The sequence below is a fragment of the Xiphias gladius genome, chromosome 14, assembly GCF_016859285.1.
Source record: "Xiphias gladius isolate SHS-SW01 ecotype Sanya breed wild chromosome 14, ASM1685928v1, whole genome shotgun sequence".
In the NCBI taxonomy this organism is placed as follows: Eukaryota; Metazoa; Chordata; class Actinopteri; order Istiophoriformes; family Xiphiidae; genus Xiphias; species Xiphias gladius.
Window position 1 is genome coordinate 7,674,211 of NC_053413.1, and position 17,754 is coordinate 7,691,964.

General features: G+C 40.6%; 1 protein-coding gene across 1 annotated transcript; it reads right to left on the minus strand.

The window, feature by feature from the left end:
* Positions 1–1,506: 1,506 nt before the first annotated feature.
* Positions 1,507–15,802, minus strand: xirp1 (xin actin binding repeat containing 1). The gene is made up of 7 exons (XM_040144125.1): positions 15,663–15,802; positions 15,301–15,355; positions 14,891–15,196; positions 14,166–14,238; positions 10,267–10,418; positions 10,038–10,079; positions 1,507–8,794 (listed from the first exon to the last, which is right to left on the minus strand). Exons 1-7 carry the CDS (start codon positions 15,785–15,787, stop codon positions 1,793–1,795), a joined length of 7,755 nt encoding a protein of 2,584 aa, XP_040000059.1. The 5' UTR covers positions 15,788–15,802; the 3' UTR covers positions 1,507–1,792.
* Between the last annotated feature and the right edge of the window lie 1,952 nt (positions 15,803–17,754).

The window sequence follows — 17,754 nt, forward strand, 5'->3', positions numbered from 1 at the left end:
TTTAACCAGACACCTATGATGCAGGTACTTGTGTGCAGTTTTAAATAAATGCACCAGTATTAAATTCTAAGTAATAAAAACAACCATGAGAGGAAGTCACAGGAAAGAGTTAAGCCATTACAATCATGGAATGTACAACTTGCTGAATATTATCCCTTGCATATCAGTACATCATCATTCACAAATCCTTCATACAAGAAATTGTGTAAAGAACTACCCCACTAGTTTGGGGAATCCATGTTTTAGATGAGAATATGGATATTACTTTAAACTCTGTGCATGAAGTACAGACACAGGTCCAGGAGTTGTTTAGCCTAGCTTAGCACAACGTAGCCTAGTTCCATCAACATAGTCTTCGAAAAGCTTCAAAGTTGCCTTATTTACATGTATCTTGCATATTTAATATGTGGAAATAGAAAACAAGACATTGTGGTTTTCGAGAGCAGTTTCATGATGAACAAAGGTTTGGCAAAGTAATTGGCTGCTGCACGGAAGTCATGTCCTGATTCCACCAAAGTTGCTGGCTTTGCACATGATGGTAACTCAACAAAACCCAGGTGACTCTTGGATAGCTTAGTGGCTAGCTTGCTAGCTAACACTATACAATACAACATGGTAATAAGACAGTTGTGGATTTGATGGAAGGTTTTTTTTTCGTGACCAAACAGGAGTTGGTCAGTTCCAGTGTTTGAACTAACTATGTCCTGGTCCTATGAGTGTACTGGACATGCCATGTTAACATTTACAGTGACGGCACTGATATGTTAGTTAAGATTTAAAACTTCAAATTCATGATACATTTTCATGACACAAACACAGAATGACAACTATCATTGGTCGGAAGATATTTTTGTCCACTTTTTAAGAATATTTCTTTAGATAACTTAAAGGAGTGGTTCGACAAATTTGGAAAGAAATAACGTCCTGACGTTTACGCTTGTTGTCTGGCCACTCCTCCCAGTCAAGGTGTAGAACGGCACATACATACATATAAGGGCAGATTGTAGTTTTTACACTGTTTGGTTTTTGTAAGGATTAAACAAATCGGATAGAGCATGTTAATTTGTGAGCTGTAGATGTGCTGGTAGGTAAATTTTATTATCTTCAGAATGAGCCAGGCTAGCTGTGTCCCCCTGGTTCCAGTCTTCGTACTAAGCTGAGCTAATTGGCTGCTGTCTTATACTTAGCAGACACACAGTGGTATCAATGTTCTCTCTAAACTCTCCGCCAGAAAGGGAGCAAGTTTAATTCCTAAAATTTTGAACTATTCCTTTCAACATACTTACTTATTTCTAGTGCTAGAATCATCTTACAAATATATATAAGGAGGTGAAAATTGTGACCATGAGCTAACCAGCCAGAAATACATTTATTGCTAACATCATTGATTGTTGATATGGTTGCTCCACGATAATTTACAATATTTAACTCACTTTAGATTTTCAAAGTTGAGGAATAATAATGAGGCACCAGTATAAAGAATAGAAATCACTTTTTAAGATCACATCTTTTAAACTGTCATTTATTTCACAATTTACACAACAGAACATACAATATCAACTATATGCTAAGCTTTAATAAAAGAACTTAACACTTTATCATGTGGTTACAGTATAAAATCTATAAGACACATATTTTCAATTAAAAGTCAACATTTTTATGATTTTAGATCATCAGTTTAATGACTAACAAAAGCTTTTCATTATAACATAATGTGATAAATACACAAATGGAATAACTGCTTTCCTAAAATTAAAGGACTGGGAAATGCACTGTCTGATAAGTGGCTTACTTAGTGCTTTTCCTTTGGTTGGCTAAATGTTACAAACACTGTCCCTTCCTCCTTGGCGTTGCTCAACACTTTATCTTCAAAAGGGCAACCAGATCTTCTCATTAATGGGGATGTCATGACTTCATATTTGGTTGGACTCCCAACTACTTCAAACATAGCAGATAATTTAGCGTCAGATTGTTTGGTGACAAATGTTGAAGTCATGGAGGAAACAAATACGTTGCCAAAGCCATCAGTCTCTTCATATGTTTCGCTGACAGTCTTTGTACCAATCATTCCTGCAGGTTTCTCTGGAACAGTTTTTACCTCAAGCACACTGACTTTACGTTTTGCAGGACTGTGGCCATTTTTTGAGGACTCGGCACCAGACTCCTGTCCCAGATCACTATTTGCATCATGGCAACTTGGAGAACTACCCTCTGTTTTTGGTTTAAATGTTGACATGCCTAATTTTGGTTGTTCGGCAGGTTTTCTGGCAGCTGAGTGAATGGAGATGAATGAGGGGGAGGACTGGGAAGAGGACTGTCTGATGAGTGGCTTATTGTGCACTTGTCTGGGCACTTCTTGCTTGGAAGGACTTGAATCAGAAACTGTTTGCAGATTCACGTCAGTCATCTCTTTGGTTTGACCTGATTTGGCCTTGCTTGACACGATACTTATTTTCCTGATGCTGTTGGCAGATTGAAGGTTTCGCTCAGATTTTAAAGTTTCATCAAATAGTCCTGACAAGCCTGCGATATCAGCCTCAGATTTTAGATTGGAGACGGAGTACAAAGCCCTTTTAATTGCCTCTTCAATGTCAAGAAGTTTTGCTAAAGTCTCTTCCTTCAGATTCATTATTTCTTTACTTGCCTTTTCAAGATCTTCAAACGCAGTCTCGACTGAGGAGATGCTTTCTAAATCATCATCCTGTGTCTCTACTTCAACTTTCTTTTCCTGTGTTTTACTTTGATTAGTATTTCTGCTAGGTGTAACCATCCAAGCAGGGACATTCTCGTATAATGTCTTCAAAGAACTAACATCAACACTGCTGGTTTCTCCCTCTATCTCTTGTACCTGAGACAAAATTCCTTTGAGTTCCTCTCGTTTTCTCAAATTTTCAAAAATTTCCATGGCTGCCTTCACATTTCCTTGCATTATCTCCTCCTTGTGGACAGAAAGCCTCTGCCGCCGCTCATCCTCTGTCTCTTTTACTTTCTTCTCTCTAAGAATAACTTTGTCCTCAAGCTTTTGGTGCTTTTCATTTAGGTCATTTTTCTGTAAACGACATGTATCAATCTGACTGTTGGTCTCCAATGTTGGCACTTCAGCCTTGCTGTGTTGCTTTTTGGGAGGTTCAGGGTTTGATTCATGTTGTTGCATAGTGGTTTTGTTGGTATATTTATTGTCACTATCATTTATCACTTTTACCCTATTGGATAACAAAGGAAATCCTCTGACCAGAGTCTCACTTTCCTTTCTTTCAAAGTTATGTAGAGCAGCCTGCAAGCTCATGCTCATTTCATGTTTACCATCCTCTGCATAATTCTTCATACACATCTGAATCTCCTCAGCTGCATTAATTTTCTTTATTACATTTCTCTCGATTTCAGCAGTGCTGTTCATTACTTGGCAGTCGGATTTTTCCCCTGTAAGTGGTGTTGTTTTCTTTTTCTTCTTAATTTCCTGAGCCTTTGAGTCCATTGGTAGACATTCGTTTGTTTGACTTGAATCTTGCACTGTTTCATCAACACATCTTTGGTGGTACGTTTCATGTAGTGTTTCTTTATTGATTTTGTTTTCTTGTACCTTATCTGTAGAGGGCAAAGGAAACTGTTTGTTTTGTTTTCTAGGAATCAAAGCGCTTTTTCCATTGTCTTTGATGAGGCAAGCAACTACGGGAGCAGGAGGTAGTGGAATATTCGGTTCCTCCACAACTACTGATTTTGTCCATTGTGGCTTTGGTGGTAAAGCTGGCTTCTGCTCCTGTGGTTTCTCACTAGTCTTTTGAGGGAGTGGAGGTGGCGTTACACTCTCAGAGCTGGATGATTTTGAGTTTCCATTTGCTACAGGGTTGGGTGTTGAATTCTGTGTTGTAATAGATGGTTGTCCTTCACAGGTTACTGAAATTGAAGGAGACAATTTTGTGTCAGATGGAGGCACAGACACCACAAAACACTGCTTGTGAACAGTCTTGCTCCTCCCAGAACAAGCCCTACCTGAGTTTCTGTATATCATTGCAGCTTTATAGTCTCCTTTGGATACATTTACACTAGATTTCTCAAGAGATTGCAGAGCCAATTGAACATTACCTCTTACAATATCTTCTTTATCTAGGAGCTTCTGCTCTGTCGCTGCACTCTGCAGAGACCTAATAGCTGCCTTCACATCTCCTTTAAAAACTTCTTCTGTCTCATCTCCTGTTGTCTGGCCATTACACTCATAACTTACAAATAGTGGTAGTGATTGTGGTGCACAATTACTGACTAAAACTGCTCTTTGTTGACAAGCCTCAAAGGAGACATGGCTTTCCTGATCTTTCACTGCATCACTGACCTTTGGATAAGTCCTGATTTGCTGGCATCTGGAGGAAGGCGAACACGTAGATTGCATCACTGCTGATGAATTTTCCTCTTGTGCTGAGACACTAAGGTTGTATATTTTTCCAGGAACAATGACTTCACGCTCCACATGCATGCTTTGCTGCTTAGCCATTTCAAGGGATTTTTTAGCTGCTTTCACATCTCCGGATATAATGACCTCTTTTTGTGCTGCGCTTCCTTCTATTTCAGGAACTTGGGCTGACATATCCATGTCATAGATAGTTCCAGGTTTAATGATCTCCCGCTCCACACACATGCTCTGTTGCTTTGCTCGTTCTAATGACTGCATTGTTGCCCTGATGTCCCCAGCCACAATTTCCTCTTTTTCTACCATGACAGGTTGCTTTACTGCAAGTTGTTGCTTTGCTGATAAGATATCTCCAGGGATTATTTCTTCCTTTGGAAAACAGTTTTCAACACTGAAAGAGCAATCTGATGAAAAAACTTTTTTGGTGTTCTGTACATCCCCTGGCAAAACATCGGAAATGGTTCGCTCTACCTGCTCTTTCTGCTGGCAGAGACTTCTCTTTGCTTCTTTCACATCCCCCTGAACTATTTCAGTCTGTTCTTTAGCAAGAAGGCTGTCATCAGCTTCATCTCCTGACAACTCAGTATGAAGACTCTTCAGGTAGTGCAGATCTCCTTTCTCAATGCAACTTTTGTATAAGTTCACGTTTCCCTTTTCATTTTCATCCACTCTACACGATGCTGCAGTCCTCTGACTATTAGCAGTAGCTAACAGATTTCCAATCGTTGACTTTACATCTCCCCTCTCTATTACATTACTCTCAGTTTTGGTTTCATAATTGCAGATGAGTGAATAAACTGACATCTCTGCTTGCCCCCCTGCAGTCTCTTGCATTATGATTCCCGTTTTCAAAACCTTATCTTGACCAAGCAATTCATCAATCATCTGCACAATGTTTTGTATTCTTTGATCCTTCTCAAGGTTGATAGTTGTGGCTGACTGGTAGACTGGAAGTTCTACTACTATGGTGTTCACTTTGCCCTTCTCCACCTCTCTAAGAAGAGTAACTTGGGGCTTTAGGGTTGGTTTAAATAGGAGTTGTAACATGATGTTCCTGATGTTACCCCCTACAACCTCTTCTTTCTGGATTTGCACACCTTCATCGCTTTCAAGCAGATATTTAGCCATGTTAACTTTTGTACTCTCACTTGCTTCTATTATGATTCCACTTGAGTGAACAAAAGACATTTCGTATAGATATGACAGGGTGTCAGCAACACTGTTGGCAGTGATTTTGTCCAATGGAGTGGTCTCAAAGAGCCAGGTAGTACACTTCACATCAGCTTTTGGTATCTCCTCCTCAACACCTCGCTTTGAGGTATCTTCGGGCTCGTTGATCTTGTCCAGTGGCTGAGATTCAAACAGCCAGGTGCAGCGTTTCACATCTCCTTTCTGGCTGTCTTCCCTGTGGACTGTTTTTACTGGACCTTGCTCCTGAGGTTCCCCTTTCAGACTGTCAATTGTTTGATTCTCAAAGAGCCAGGTGGAGGTCCTGACATCACCTTGCTGGACATCAGTGACACTAACCATTCGCACAAACTTCTTGCATGACTGCTCAGATTCAAATATCTGTTTACTGAGCTGCACATTACTGCTTCCAAAGGCTTCAGTGACCTTGACAGAGGGCTCCTCTCGGCCTGTAAGGGAGTCCAGAGGTTGCGTCTCAAACTTCCATCTGGCTGATTTGACGTCTCCTTTTTTGACATCTTCTTGGGTGACAGCTCGGATCACATAAACTTCATTCTCTGCCTTGATGGCATCAAGTGGTTTTGTTTCAAACATCCACCTTGCTCCTCTTACATCACCACTCATTACCTCCTCTTTTTTCACAGTGGTCACCTCATGAAACAGCCCCTCTTTGTCTCTGATGGCATACAGTGGCATGGACTCAAACATCATGGTGCTTGATTCCACATCTACATTGCTCACAGACTGTTCCACAGAGACCAACTTCTGCTCAAGGGGTTCGTTGTGGATTTTGTCCAGTGACGAGGTTTCAAATATAAACTTTTTGTTCTGGACATCACCACTCTCATCACCACTCACTCTCTGAATGTTTGCATCATCTTTGTCCTTATTGATCAGGTTCATGGGACAGTTCTCAAACATCCAAGTAAATTTATGTACTGAACCTTTTTCAACGTGTTCACCTTGGTTCTGTTCATCAGATGTTGTCACCATTTCAGATCCTATTTCATCGAGGGACTGGGATTCAAAAAGTTCTTTGACTCGTGAGACATCTCCTGACTGAAAGTTGACCTGGCTGACACATCTCATGTCTTGTTCTAAATTCGTATCCTTTCTTATTCTATCCAAGGTTTCTGTTTCAAAAAGATGCTTGACTGTTTGAACACCAACCTCTGATTTGACAAAATCCTGTATGGTACTGCAGAGCTTCAAATTGTACTCCTCACCATCTTTGATGCTGTCTAGAGGCTGTGATTCAAAAAGCCAAGTAATGGACTTGACGTTGGTATTGTCAATGGTTTCTTTATCTCTCACTTTTTCTGATTTTTCATACAAAATGTCCATCGGTTGTGTCTCAAATAACCATTTACATGTCTTGACATCACCTGTACGATGCTCCTCTGCTACAGAAGAGTTTTGCTCTGTCTTGTTGAACTTGGAATGAATCCCATCTATTGTCTGGGTTTCAAAAAGCCATTTTGCCATCTCGACATCTCCCGTTGTATCCTCCTGTCTGGTGATGCCTTTGATTACCTCAACATTTCCTTTACCCTCTGCAAGCTCATCTAAAGGCTTGGTCTCGAACATCCACTTATAGTTTTGGACCTTCCCTTTGATGAATTCCTCTCGGCTGACTGACGTGACCTTATGGAGGTTTCCAGAACTGTCCTTTATTGCATATAAAGGAGTTGTCTCAAACATTGCTTTGTTACCTTTTACGTTTCCTGCATCAATGGCATTTTCCTTCTCAATTATCTCCTCATCAGAGAGAGCAATTTTGCTCAAAGGAATTGTTTCAAAGAGATGTTTGAATCGCTTAACATCGCCCTTTTCAATTTTTTGTTCTTTGAATGAGGTGTTCTGTTCAATACTGCAGCTCTCAAACATTTGTTTTCTGTCTTTTACTTCTCCTTGTTCATCAGCTGAAAGGGTAATTTTCTTCAGATGCCCAACTTCATAGGTATCACTAAGAGTCTCCATGGGCTGAGTCTCAAACAGCCACAGAGAAGTCTTGACATCCCCCCCAATTACTTCTTCCCTTTCCAAGGACTTTTCTGTTGAATCTCCTTTCATTGCTGCCAAGGGTTGCATCTCAAAAAACATCCTTTTGCTGACGACATCAGCCTCTCCTCCACTTTCAGCCACCGTGCCTTCAAACTTGTCTGCTCCAACGACCTCTTGTACCGTGTCAAATGGCTGAGTTTCAAACATCCACCTCTTTTGGTCAACTCCTCCTCTTTGCCCCTCTTCCAGTGATATACCCCGAATGATTTTCACTCTATCAGTTCCCTTATTAATCAGGTCCAAAGGCTGGGTTTCAAAAAGCCAGCGGGCAGTGCTGAAGTTGCTGCTGTTGATCTCTTCCCTGCAGATGGATTTAATTTCATGGATATTGCCGCTGTTGTCTCTGATGGCACAGCAAGGTTCTGCCTGGAAGAGTTTCACAGTCTTCTGGACGTTTCCTTTCTGCTCCTGGAGCTCAGATCTCAGTTTCAGGAAGCTATGGTCTTCTATGGAGTTGCATCGTCCCAAGTCACTCAGTGACTTAGACTCAAAAAGCAGCCGAGTTCCTCTCACATCTCCTGGCTGAATGGGTTCTTTTAGCACTGCCTCAACCAGTTCACCTTCTTCTCTTTTTGATTTATTTAGAGAATCTAAGGGCTGGGTCTCAAACAGCCATGTTGATGTTCTTACATCACCTCTGACAGAAGTCTGTCTTTTAGCAGACATTTGTTGGGTGCTGTCAATGCGCTCAAACATAGAGGATGTGCCTCTGACGTCTCCCCCTTTTAACTCCTCATCATCCAGCAGCTTCTTAGTTGCATGAGCATCCCCAATATTGTCCAGAGACCAGTTCTCAAAAATCCACCTCATGGACTGCACCTCACCCTGATAAGCTGCATCTGATGCCTGAGTGTTTTCTGATTCCACTGCCTTCATTATCTCATCGTCCACTGCATCATCGAGACTTGCCCGTAGGTCTGGGTGTATGTGTTTAAAGAGCCTCTTCAGTTCACTCTTCTGCCGTTGCTGGTAGAACGTGGAGAAGGTTTCTTTAGGTGGAGGCACAGGGAGGCTACTTAATGCTGGAGGCCCTTCATAGTCTAGGGGTCTAGGGGGGATGGGAGGAGGTGGGGGGAGAGGCAGGTCATCTTCATCATGAGAAGACTGTGAAACTGTGACTTTCCTGACTGTGTCAGCCATCTTCAAATGAAAAAAAGATGGTGTTATTGTCAGGATTCAGTGATCACAACAGTATTAGTGAAAGTACATGCAAATAATAGAATGGCATGCAAGAAAAGCCATACTTTACCTTTCTCTACGCTCGCTTGATGTTTTTCACTGCAAACCATCCTCTGTCACACCAGGGTTAATAAAACACTTCATAGCTGTTAGTACGCAGACATTAGCCAGACACCCTGCCCATACTCTGAGTGTACTCCGAGAGTTACTTCAATGACTTAGGTTCAGCCTCTTTTTTCTCCTAGGAAACACCTGGAAATATAAATCTTGTAGTATATATAGTTCAATTTTTAAGTCTGTGGCGGGTCAATATGTTTTGTTTTGGCTCTGGACTCTGGGACAATAGACACAAAGGTTTTGAGGTTGAAGTGTTGACTTATTTAGTCATTCATTTAAACCTGTTTTAACTGACATTTTGGCCACTTGGGGAAAACAAACAGAACACTGACACAATACCATAATTTTAATATGGAAAATGTTTTTAAAAAAAACTGTAGCTTATTTACAGACCCAGCAGACACAGAGCAACATTAGCAGTCATTTGGAGTTGGTCAACTTGATGAATTTAAGTTCAGTGTTCACTCTACTCTGGTTTGTTCTCCACCAACTCCTGAGGGAAACATGAGCTCTTTAGCTGCGGAATGCTCCACTTTGTTCACCAGCTAATTGCTGTCTTTGTCTGTTTGCCATTTGGTGTCGGACAGGTAGAGTGCAGTGGGTTTTTAGAGATGTTTTTTTCAGGAAATAGCTGCCTGCTGTGGCTGAAAATGATGCTGATAAGAGCAATACCATACCTGTTTTGTTTCTGTAATCTTCTCCAATAGCGTTACAGTAATTGAGGCAAAAAAACTAATCCTGTCAAGTTTATGGCAACTGTACCTTACTATTTCAATGAACAGTTTCGTGTGCTTATGCAGTAATTGATGTGAGATTTATATACAGTATATTATGAGTGACTGTTAATCTTAAAGCTGTGGCCATGGTAAAAGAATATTGTATATGAAGCAGCTACGTTGTTCTGAAATTCTTTTAACTAAATGTAAATGTCATTTTATGTCACTACTATGTTGCTTCTTGACTACTAGGCTAAAGCTCAACTGTCTTTGGTCATGCAAGCAAAGTGAAATAGTGAACTACCACAGCACACATTTAACAGCAACCACACTTTTGTAAGGGAAAATAATGAAACAGTACAATACAGTACCTTACTGTTTTTAGACCTCGTTGCTGGAGTACCAATGAATTCCTGTTGAACAACAGAAATATAACGTAATTTATATATTAGCACTGTCCTGCACATGTGCTGTAGATATGCATAGATTAAGTGTAAAATGCTGAGTGGCTCCTATTGTGACAGAGGATAGAGGTCATTCCCTGCTGAAGCCCTTGACCTTAGTGTGTTGGGAGGAATGAGAGGCATTTCAGGAACTCACTGGCTGTGTTGAGCCTCCTGTGGAGTCGATAGCTGCTGCTCTTGACAGATAGAGAGCTGATCTGTCTCTCACTGAGGAGGAAGTAGATATCCTGTCTCTTGTTAGTCTTGTTGGGGAGACACCTTTAGTCAGTGATGGACTAATTTTATCACCTGTAACAGAAAAGAAAAAGTAAAACCAATAAAATATATAACCAAATTACAAATAATTTGCTCAATGAGACAACAATTACTTTTAAAATAACCTTTTGATTATATCACTTTTGCTTGCATAGATTCATTGACACCCACTTATAAAAGTATGACTCGGATATTGCTATATCCCAAAATAAGTTAAGCAGAGTGACTAGTGCCAGCAACAAGTTTAATGATAACACTGTGTGTGTCTGTGTGTATTTATAGTGATGTTCATAGTGTGTAATGATAACACCGTGTATGTGTGTGTGTGTGTGTGTGTTTGTGTGTGTGTGTGTGTGTGTGTGTGTGTGTGTGTGTGTGTGTGTGTGTGTGTGTGTGTGTGTGTGTGTGTGTGTGTGTGTGTGTGTATTTATAGTAATGTTCATAGTGTGTGTATTTATAGTGATGTTGGAATCTTTCTTATCACCGCTGTAGCTCCCGGTTAACTTGTGGAAACAATTTCATGCCACAAGGCCTACACTGTGGCATCCTAAAAGTGGTTTTGAGTAGCTTGCTGGACATACGATTTATTGTGCTAAAGAGCAGACATTGTAACAATCAACTCAGTTTACGAAGGCTTTGATCCCGGTAGCTGACAAGACAAATACACCCACACAGCCTGCCTCCTGCCTGGGACGCGCACCAAACTGCATGCCATGGACTGACCATGGAGCCCAAGAAGAGAGAAAAAAAAAAACAGCAACTGCTAGCTCAGCTGGAGTGACACAGATTGTTTGCACATTGTTTATGTGAGCTCTCTGCCATCAAACCATCAAGCCCTGACCAAAGGAATGCGACTGCCTGACCCCATGAAAAACATGGAAATGATCTCAGCTTTAACCTGCAGCTGAATGTTGCTACTATAATAGTCAGAGATTTTTTCTTAAAGCATGTGTCCTTGGTAAAAAATCTGCTAAAAAAAAGTGAAACTGTGTGGAATTATATAAATCAAGAATACAGTAGATATGATAAATTCAGACAATATTTCAACAACAACAGGACAGTGAACAATATGGCTAGAGGTCAACAGCCCAGTGTGTTGCACAGGCCATCCAGCTGTAACTAATGGCCAGATTTGAGCACACCTCGCCTTTTCACACACTAAGCCCTCACAGGACAAAAGGATGGAGCGGCAGGCTGGCGCCTCTCACGAGTACGGACTTAAAGCATTTTGCATAGATGGGTGAGCAGACAGAATGAGGCAACCGAGTGCCGTGCACGCCCTGCTGAAGTCCTCACCCATTAAAATGAGAGGTCACCTTCATCACTTATCACAACCAAAAGTATCAATAGCCGACAGCAGTTTGTAAAATCCTGTTGTTATCAAATCAAAAGTGAATCAAAGACATTTACTTTTTGACATCTCTTTGATCTGGGTTAATTCTCCAGGAATGAAGAGGAGCTATTAGCGGTACAGTAATGTGAGGGTGTTTTGGGCCGCTGGCAGCTGTACAAATGATGGTGAAGTGCAGTTGGTATTTGTTCTTCACCACCACCACCTTCACCACCATCAGCTGTTGCCGATTGTAGCCACATTCACAGACTGTAATGAAAACTTGCATGCCAAAAGGTAGCTCAAACTAGAGGGCCTCAGGCCCCCAAGAGACCACACACCACCAGACAATACAGGCATATTTAATTTTTCCTTTTTGTTTTTATATGCTGCTTCCTGCTTAGTATTTTACGATCACTTTTCTGATGATAGGAAAAAAGGAACGTCAATAACTGAGTAATCCTGGTCTTTGACCTCCCATTTCATACATTTCTATGGATAGGGGGCTGAGAATTGATAGCTTGATAGACACTTAAGACTTAAGGAAGGTGCCAGCAATATAGTCCCAGCACTTCCGTTTGTGACCTTGGTTAGCTCTGTTATCCCTCATAAAGAAATGGGGGCAAAATGGAAAACATCTGGATCATCTGTTTCATTTTTTTTGTCAAAGTCACTAATTTTAGATAATTTCACAGGTGAAACAATGACATGATTAATTGATCCGTAAAATAGCAAAAAGATCATTGGCAACTACTTTACTTTTTTTTCTAATTTTATAATCAATTAACTGTTTCAGTCATTTTTCAAGCAAAAACTGTGAAAAAAGGTCAAATATTCTCTGGTTCCAGTGTCTTAAATGGCAGGATTTGCTGCTTTTCTTTGTCCTATATCATCAAGACATTTGAAGATGTCACCTTAGTCACTTTGGCCACTTTTGCACTATTTTTTGACATTTTAAAGACCAACTGATTCATCGATAATTAAAGTAATCATTAGTTGTAGACCTAGATTCTTTATTTTAAACTTTAATCCTTGTAATTCATTTTGGAATTGAATTTTATTTCACTTTAAAAAAAGTAAAGAGCATACACTACACTCGACATTCATTCTGCTAACTTAAAGAATCCAATTACATTGGACAAAACATACTACTTTAATACAAAACAATATTGTATAGTAGCCTTACTCATTTCAATGAAGTTAATAGTCAGGATACTCACTAAGATATCATCCAGCGTCGTTCTCACTGCCTTCCCTGTGCTTCTCCGCTGTGCTGGAAAAATTACTCTCAAGGCCTCTGTGATCTGTGATACAGCCTGTCTCCTCTCTGCCTTTCAGTTCTCTGTGAGTGAACTCTTTCTAGTCCTGTGGGCTCAGTGACAGCTGATTTTTATCAGAGCCCGCTGTCCCAGTGGAAGACTTTGGCTATTTTGGGAGGGTGGGCTGGTGGTTGCTGCCGCTCGGCTGAGTCAATCACCTCTGTTAGTCACTGAGGGACTGGGGCACCCCTCCACCTCCCATTCCCATACCTACATTGTCACCCACTAAAACGGGCACTGGGTGGGACCTACAGTATGTGTGTCAGTGGGTGTTCCGTAGGCAACACAATAAAAAAAAAACACAAACAGGACAGATGGTACACTGATAACTCTGCTAAGGAGACTATTCCATATTAGTATTGTCAAATAATCTGCTACTAGACAATAAGATCAATTTCTTGTGGTTGAAATATGATTTGCAGCTGAAAAAAAATAAATAAATATCATCACCTATATGCCATGATTTTTGTCTAACTCTACAGGAGACACTGTAGATGTCCATTCACATTCCTGCCTATTTCTTACTCATACCAGACACATCACAGGGTCAAAGCATCAATATGCTGGAGCGATATCAGTTCCAGGACACCGAGCAGCACGGCTCAGAAGGCCAAGGTCTGTGTCATGTTCAGGGCCATCAGCCTCAGTCCTATCTTAAGCGTGTGTGCCAAATGCATAGTTATGTATTTACACCGCTACATCCTTGTCTTTATTTAGCTGTTTCCTTGCAACTCCCAGGGCCAAAGAACACAGGGGTTACTGTTTACCCAGTTTTGTAAGGATTTACACGGTGACACTCAAAATACTTTTTGCTCTGTGGGAACTCAATATAGATGTAGTGTGGGGATGCTTGAGCATAGTTTTGACATATGCTGATGAATAAGTCTACATTCACGTCTAAGAATATCTGTATAACTTCTCAGTAGTCCATCCGAAGCAAAGAACTGGCAGGACTAAGAACGCTGATGGCTGAAATGGCTTGATTTCACAAGTTTTCAATAGTCCTTTAAAGAGAGGATTACTGATTATGAACTGTGGCACCAAAATACAACAGTGACCTCATGCCTTTGAGAGAACCCTGGCACTAATCCCTCAGTGACTCTAAACATGAAATTCAGCACTTCTTCTCACCGTGTGAGTATCTGGACGTTCTGTCATAAGACTCTTGGAGCCCATTCATTCGTCCTTCCACCTTGGAGGTTTCCTGTGAATCAACAACATATTGGTGTCATGAAGACCATTATAATACAATGTTGTTAGTGTTTCTACGGTTTCCAGGGGGCATAGCCAGGCTAGCTTGCCCCCCCCCCCTTGCCTCCCGTCTTTATGCTAAGCTAAGTTAACTACCTGCTGCCTCTAGGTACTCAGAGTAGACATGGGAGTGGTATTAATCATCTAATTCCTCAAAATGTTGAACTCTTCCTTTAAAAACACAGGTGGTTGGCTTCAGATTTTAGAATAGTGCGTTTTTGTCGGTTGGTGAAGGAATTAGTGATTCGTTACTGTCTGTTTTCCACGAACTGTTAACTGAAGTGTTTGGGACCCGAGCTGTCGGGTGTTGCGTGTCAGGACCAGCACCAGGTCAACCCTACTGCCAGTTGGCAAAATGTAGGCCTGAGTCTTCAGCAGAACAACAGTTACTAAATTCTTGCAAACACATGGTTGAGTAATGTTATATTATGTAATGTTGTTAACATTATTTTTAACTAATTTTTTGTTTCTCTGGTTGCTTGATTGCTGTGACACTAGGCTGAAAATCACCAAGGATCACGGAGTACCATCAGTGCTGTTAAATATGGGATATACATCATGTTTTCTCTTGTATAAAACAATGTTCATGTAAGTAACTTTCCCACCTGAATAGTGGTGTCCTTTAAAGGCGTGTTATGACATCTCCAGTCCTGCAGTGGGCAGTCTCTCCTTGTGTTGCTGCCAGCAGTCGACATCAAGTTCAGCCGAGGGCTGCTGTAGAAGCTCTGCTGCAGGCTTGCCTTGGACTCAAATAGGGCACACAGAGCTCTGGTGCCTGAGGACTCCCTCTGAGGGAGAAAGTCCATGGAGCGACTCCTGGACAGATTAGAGCGCCTTCCCGATCCCCAGAGGGCCACAGTCTCCCTGCTCTCTGGCCTCCTCCATCGACCTTCCACACAGCTTTCTGACACCTGGAAGGCAGCAGGTTTTTATGAGCTTTTGGACATAGTTGTCGTTTTAATAGTTGCCATTTTATTACTCATGATGAAAAAAAGAAAAGAAAAAGATTCACTACCTGGTGTTTAAGCTCCACGTTTTCATTACCCCTTAGGTCAGCACAGCTTTGGTAGCTGTTTGAACAGATTTATTGGCAAATTTATCAACAATGATCCTTGTAGTTTGAAACTAAGGATCAGCTGGGAATTTGTGAGAAGTAAAAGTGAATGTGCCCTTAAGCAAGGCACCAATGCTCAGCTTTCGTTCCACATTGGCCACCAGAAGAGGACTGTACTAGCAAGCTCCCAGTGTGTGTAAATGAATAAACGTGAGGCCAGATGAGACAGGAAGACCTCAAGCACACTCAGTCAACTTTGCTTTTAAAGGTAAATAATGCTGTGCAGTATATGAATGTGAATACATGTATTGTGTAGAACTTACTGTTGTACCAGCTGAGACACAGACTTTCTGTCCCGGAGGGTTGGAGCTGACATGAAAAATGACCTCTCCTGAACCCCAGAAAGATTCCTCAGCGACTGGGTCCTCCTCAGGCCAAATGCCTCCATAGTAGTCCCTCTAACAGCAGCCAAAATAAGAGACTGCTAACGCACTTGATCGCAAACGTGTTTCAGTTCCCCGATCATAGAGCTTACGACAGTATATCGTTAAATTTAGAGCAAAGAAGATGAAATCCATAACTTCTTTATTCATTCATCATTCCTACTGGAGTTCAAGCAAACACTTAACTTCATTTGAGTTATTATATAACAGTTTGTCACACTTACAGTCATGTGACTCTGTTAATGTTTATGAACTTCTGCATTCAGACAGCAAACACATTTACAATAAATATATGATTATATTCATTCTAAAAGACATGCCCTACTTCGAAAAAAGAAAAAGTTACAAGATCTAAATCTTGAACAGATATATATTATATTATGGATATATATATTAATTATATTCTAATTTATATTCTATAAATTCATGCAGGTTAAGAAAGCCATAAGTTACAACATAACACAGATACAATATTATCAGCGTAAATAGGCGTATGCTGTTCTGTTTGCAAAACCAAAATAATATTCAACCCCATACCTGAAGAGAAGAAGTCACCTGTGTATATCTGTCTTTCTGGCTGACTTGTGGTTTAGGGGCATCTCTCACAAGACATAGCAATTTCTAGGGACCAAAGTCCTTTAACACCTTGTGATTCAAGGCTTCCGGACATGAGGATTTGCACCTTGACATTACCTGATAAATTTCTCGGATATATGAAAAAAACACAAGACTACACAAGATTGTTTTTATCATGCAAGGCAGATCACAAAATACATGTTTTTCTCTCTCTCTGTAAATACATGAAGTATGATGTTTTCTGTATTGAAGTAATAATGACAGTGATGACAGGCATTAAAAAACAAAGAGAAACCAGAGAGCGGACCTGTGTGTACTATGAAAGCTGGTCCAGGCAGATGTCAGTGTTGAAATGCCCGGCATAGCCACTCTGTTACTGTGTCTCGTGCCAAAACTCAGAGCAGCAGCATTTTATCTGCACCTCACAGGCTTACCATAGTCACGTTACAACTGCAGCAGGAGTCACATTAATTCACCTCACATGCCATTTTTCATTAATGTGCTTCGGTGATAATTTGCCAAGCTGCTACTGCTATTCTGCCGATACAGGACTCCAAAGACCAAAGTACAGGAAAAGCTGATGCTGCATGTTGCGCTCATTCCTGTTGATGATTACAGCCTGCTGGTGCTCAAACAGTGAAGTTACAATTCTGCCAGACTGCTGGCACATGAAATTTATACACCATTCAATCTAAGGGTACTTTATATTTTACTTTTCTCAGACACGGGAAACATGAGCTAACCATTAACTGTTTTTGTGTACAACATTTTACAATGCACATATTACACTCTAAAATCTGACAATTAAAGTTACTTTAATTCAGGATAAAATGAGAATTAAAGAATGGTTTGATACCTGATTTTTTGCCCCAACATACTAATGTACCATTTATAATTCCTGTTGTGTAGGTTGTGTAACTCACCTGCGCTCGCGTCTAGGGTGGTATCAGTTTTTGTCATTAAATGACAGTTCCAGCTGTCCGAATGTGCATTAGTCAAAAATCACAATAGCAAAGAGCTTTGAGGCCTGTATTCATCTATGACTGTTCTTTGCTGTGTTTGCAGGTGAGTAAAGTGTACACAACCACCCTATAGTTATCTGTAACTCCCTTTTAATATATTGCACCATGTATTCATGTTTAACTGCTTATTTGTCATAAAAAAATTAGGTAGCTAAATTAAGCTAACTTCCGTAGCTAGCAGTTACTTCTCTGAGCAAGTTTACCATGCTAGCTTTGTTGCTTGTAGTCTGGTGTTTATGTATTGTAATGTTAAAGCTGCTATAATCAATGTTTTTTTGGTTAACAATAAATCATATGACTACATGTATGTTAAAAGTGTCACTCATCAACAAACCTACAGATAATTATCTGCTGGTGTGGGGTTTTCCTCAGCT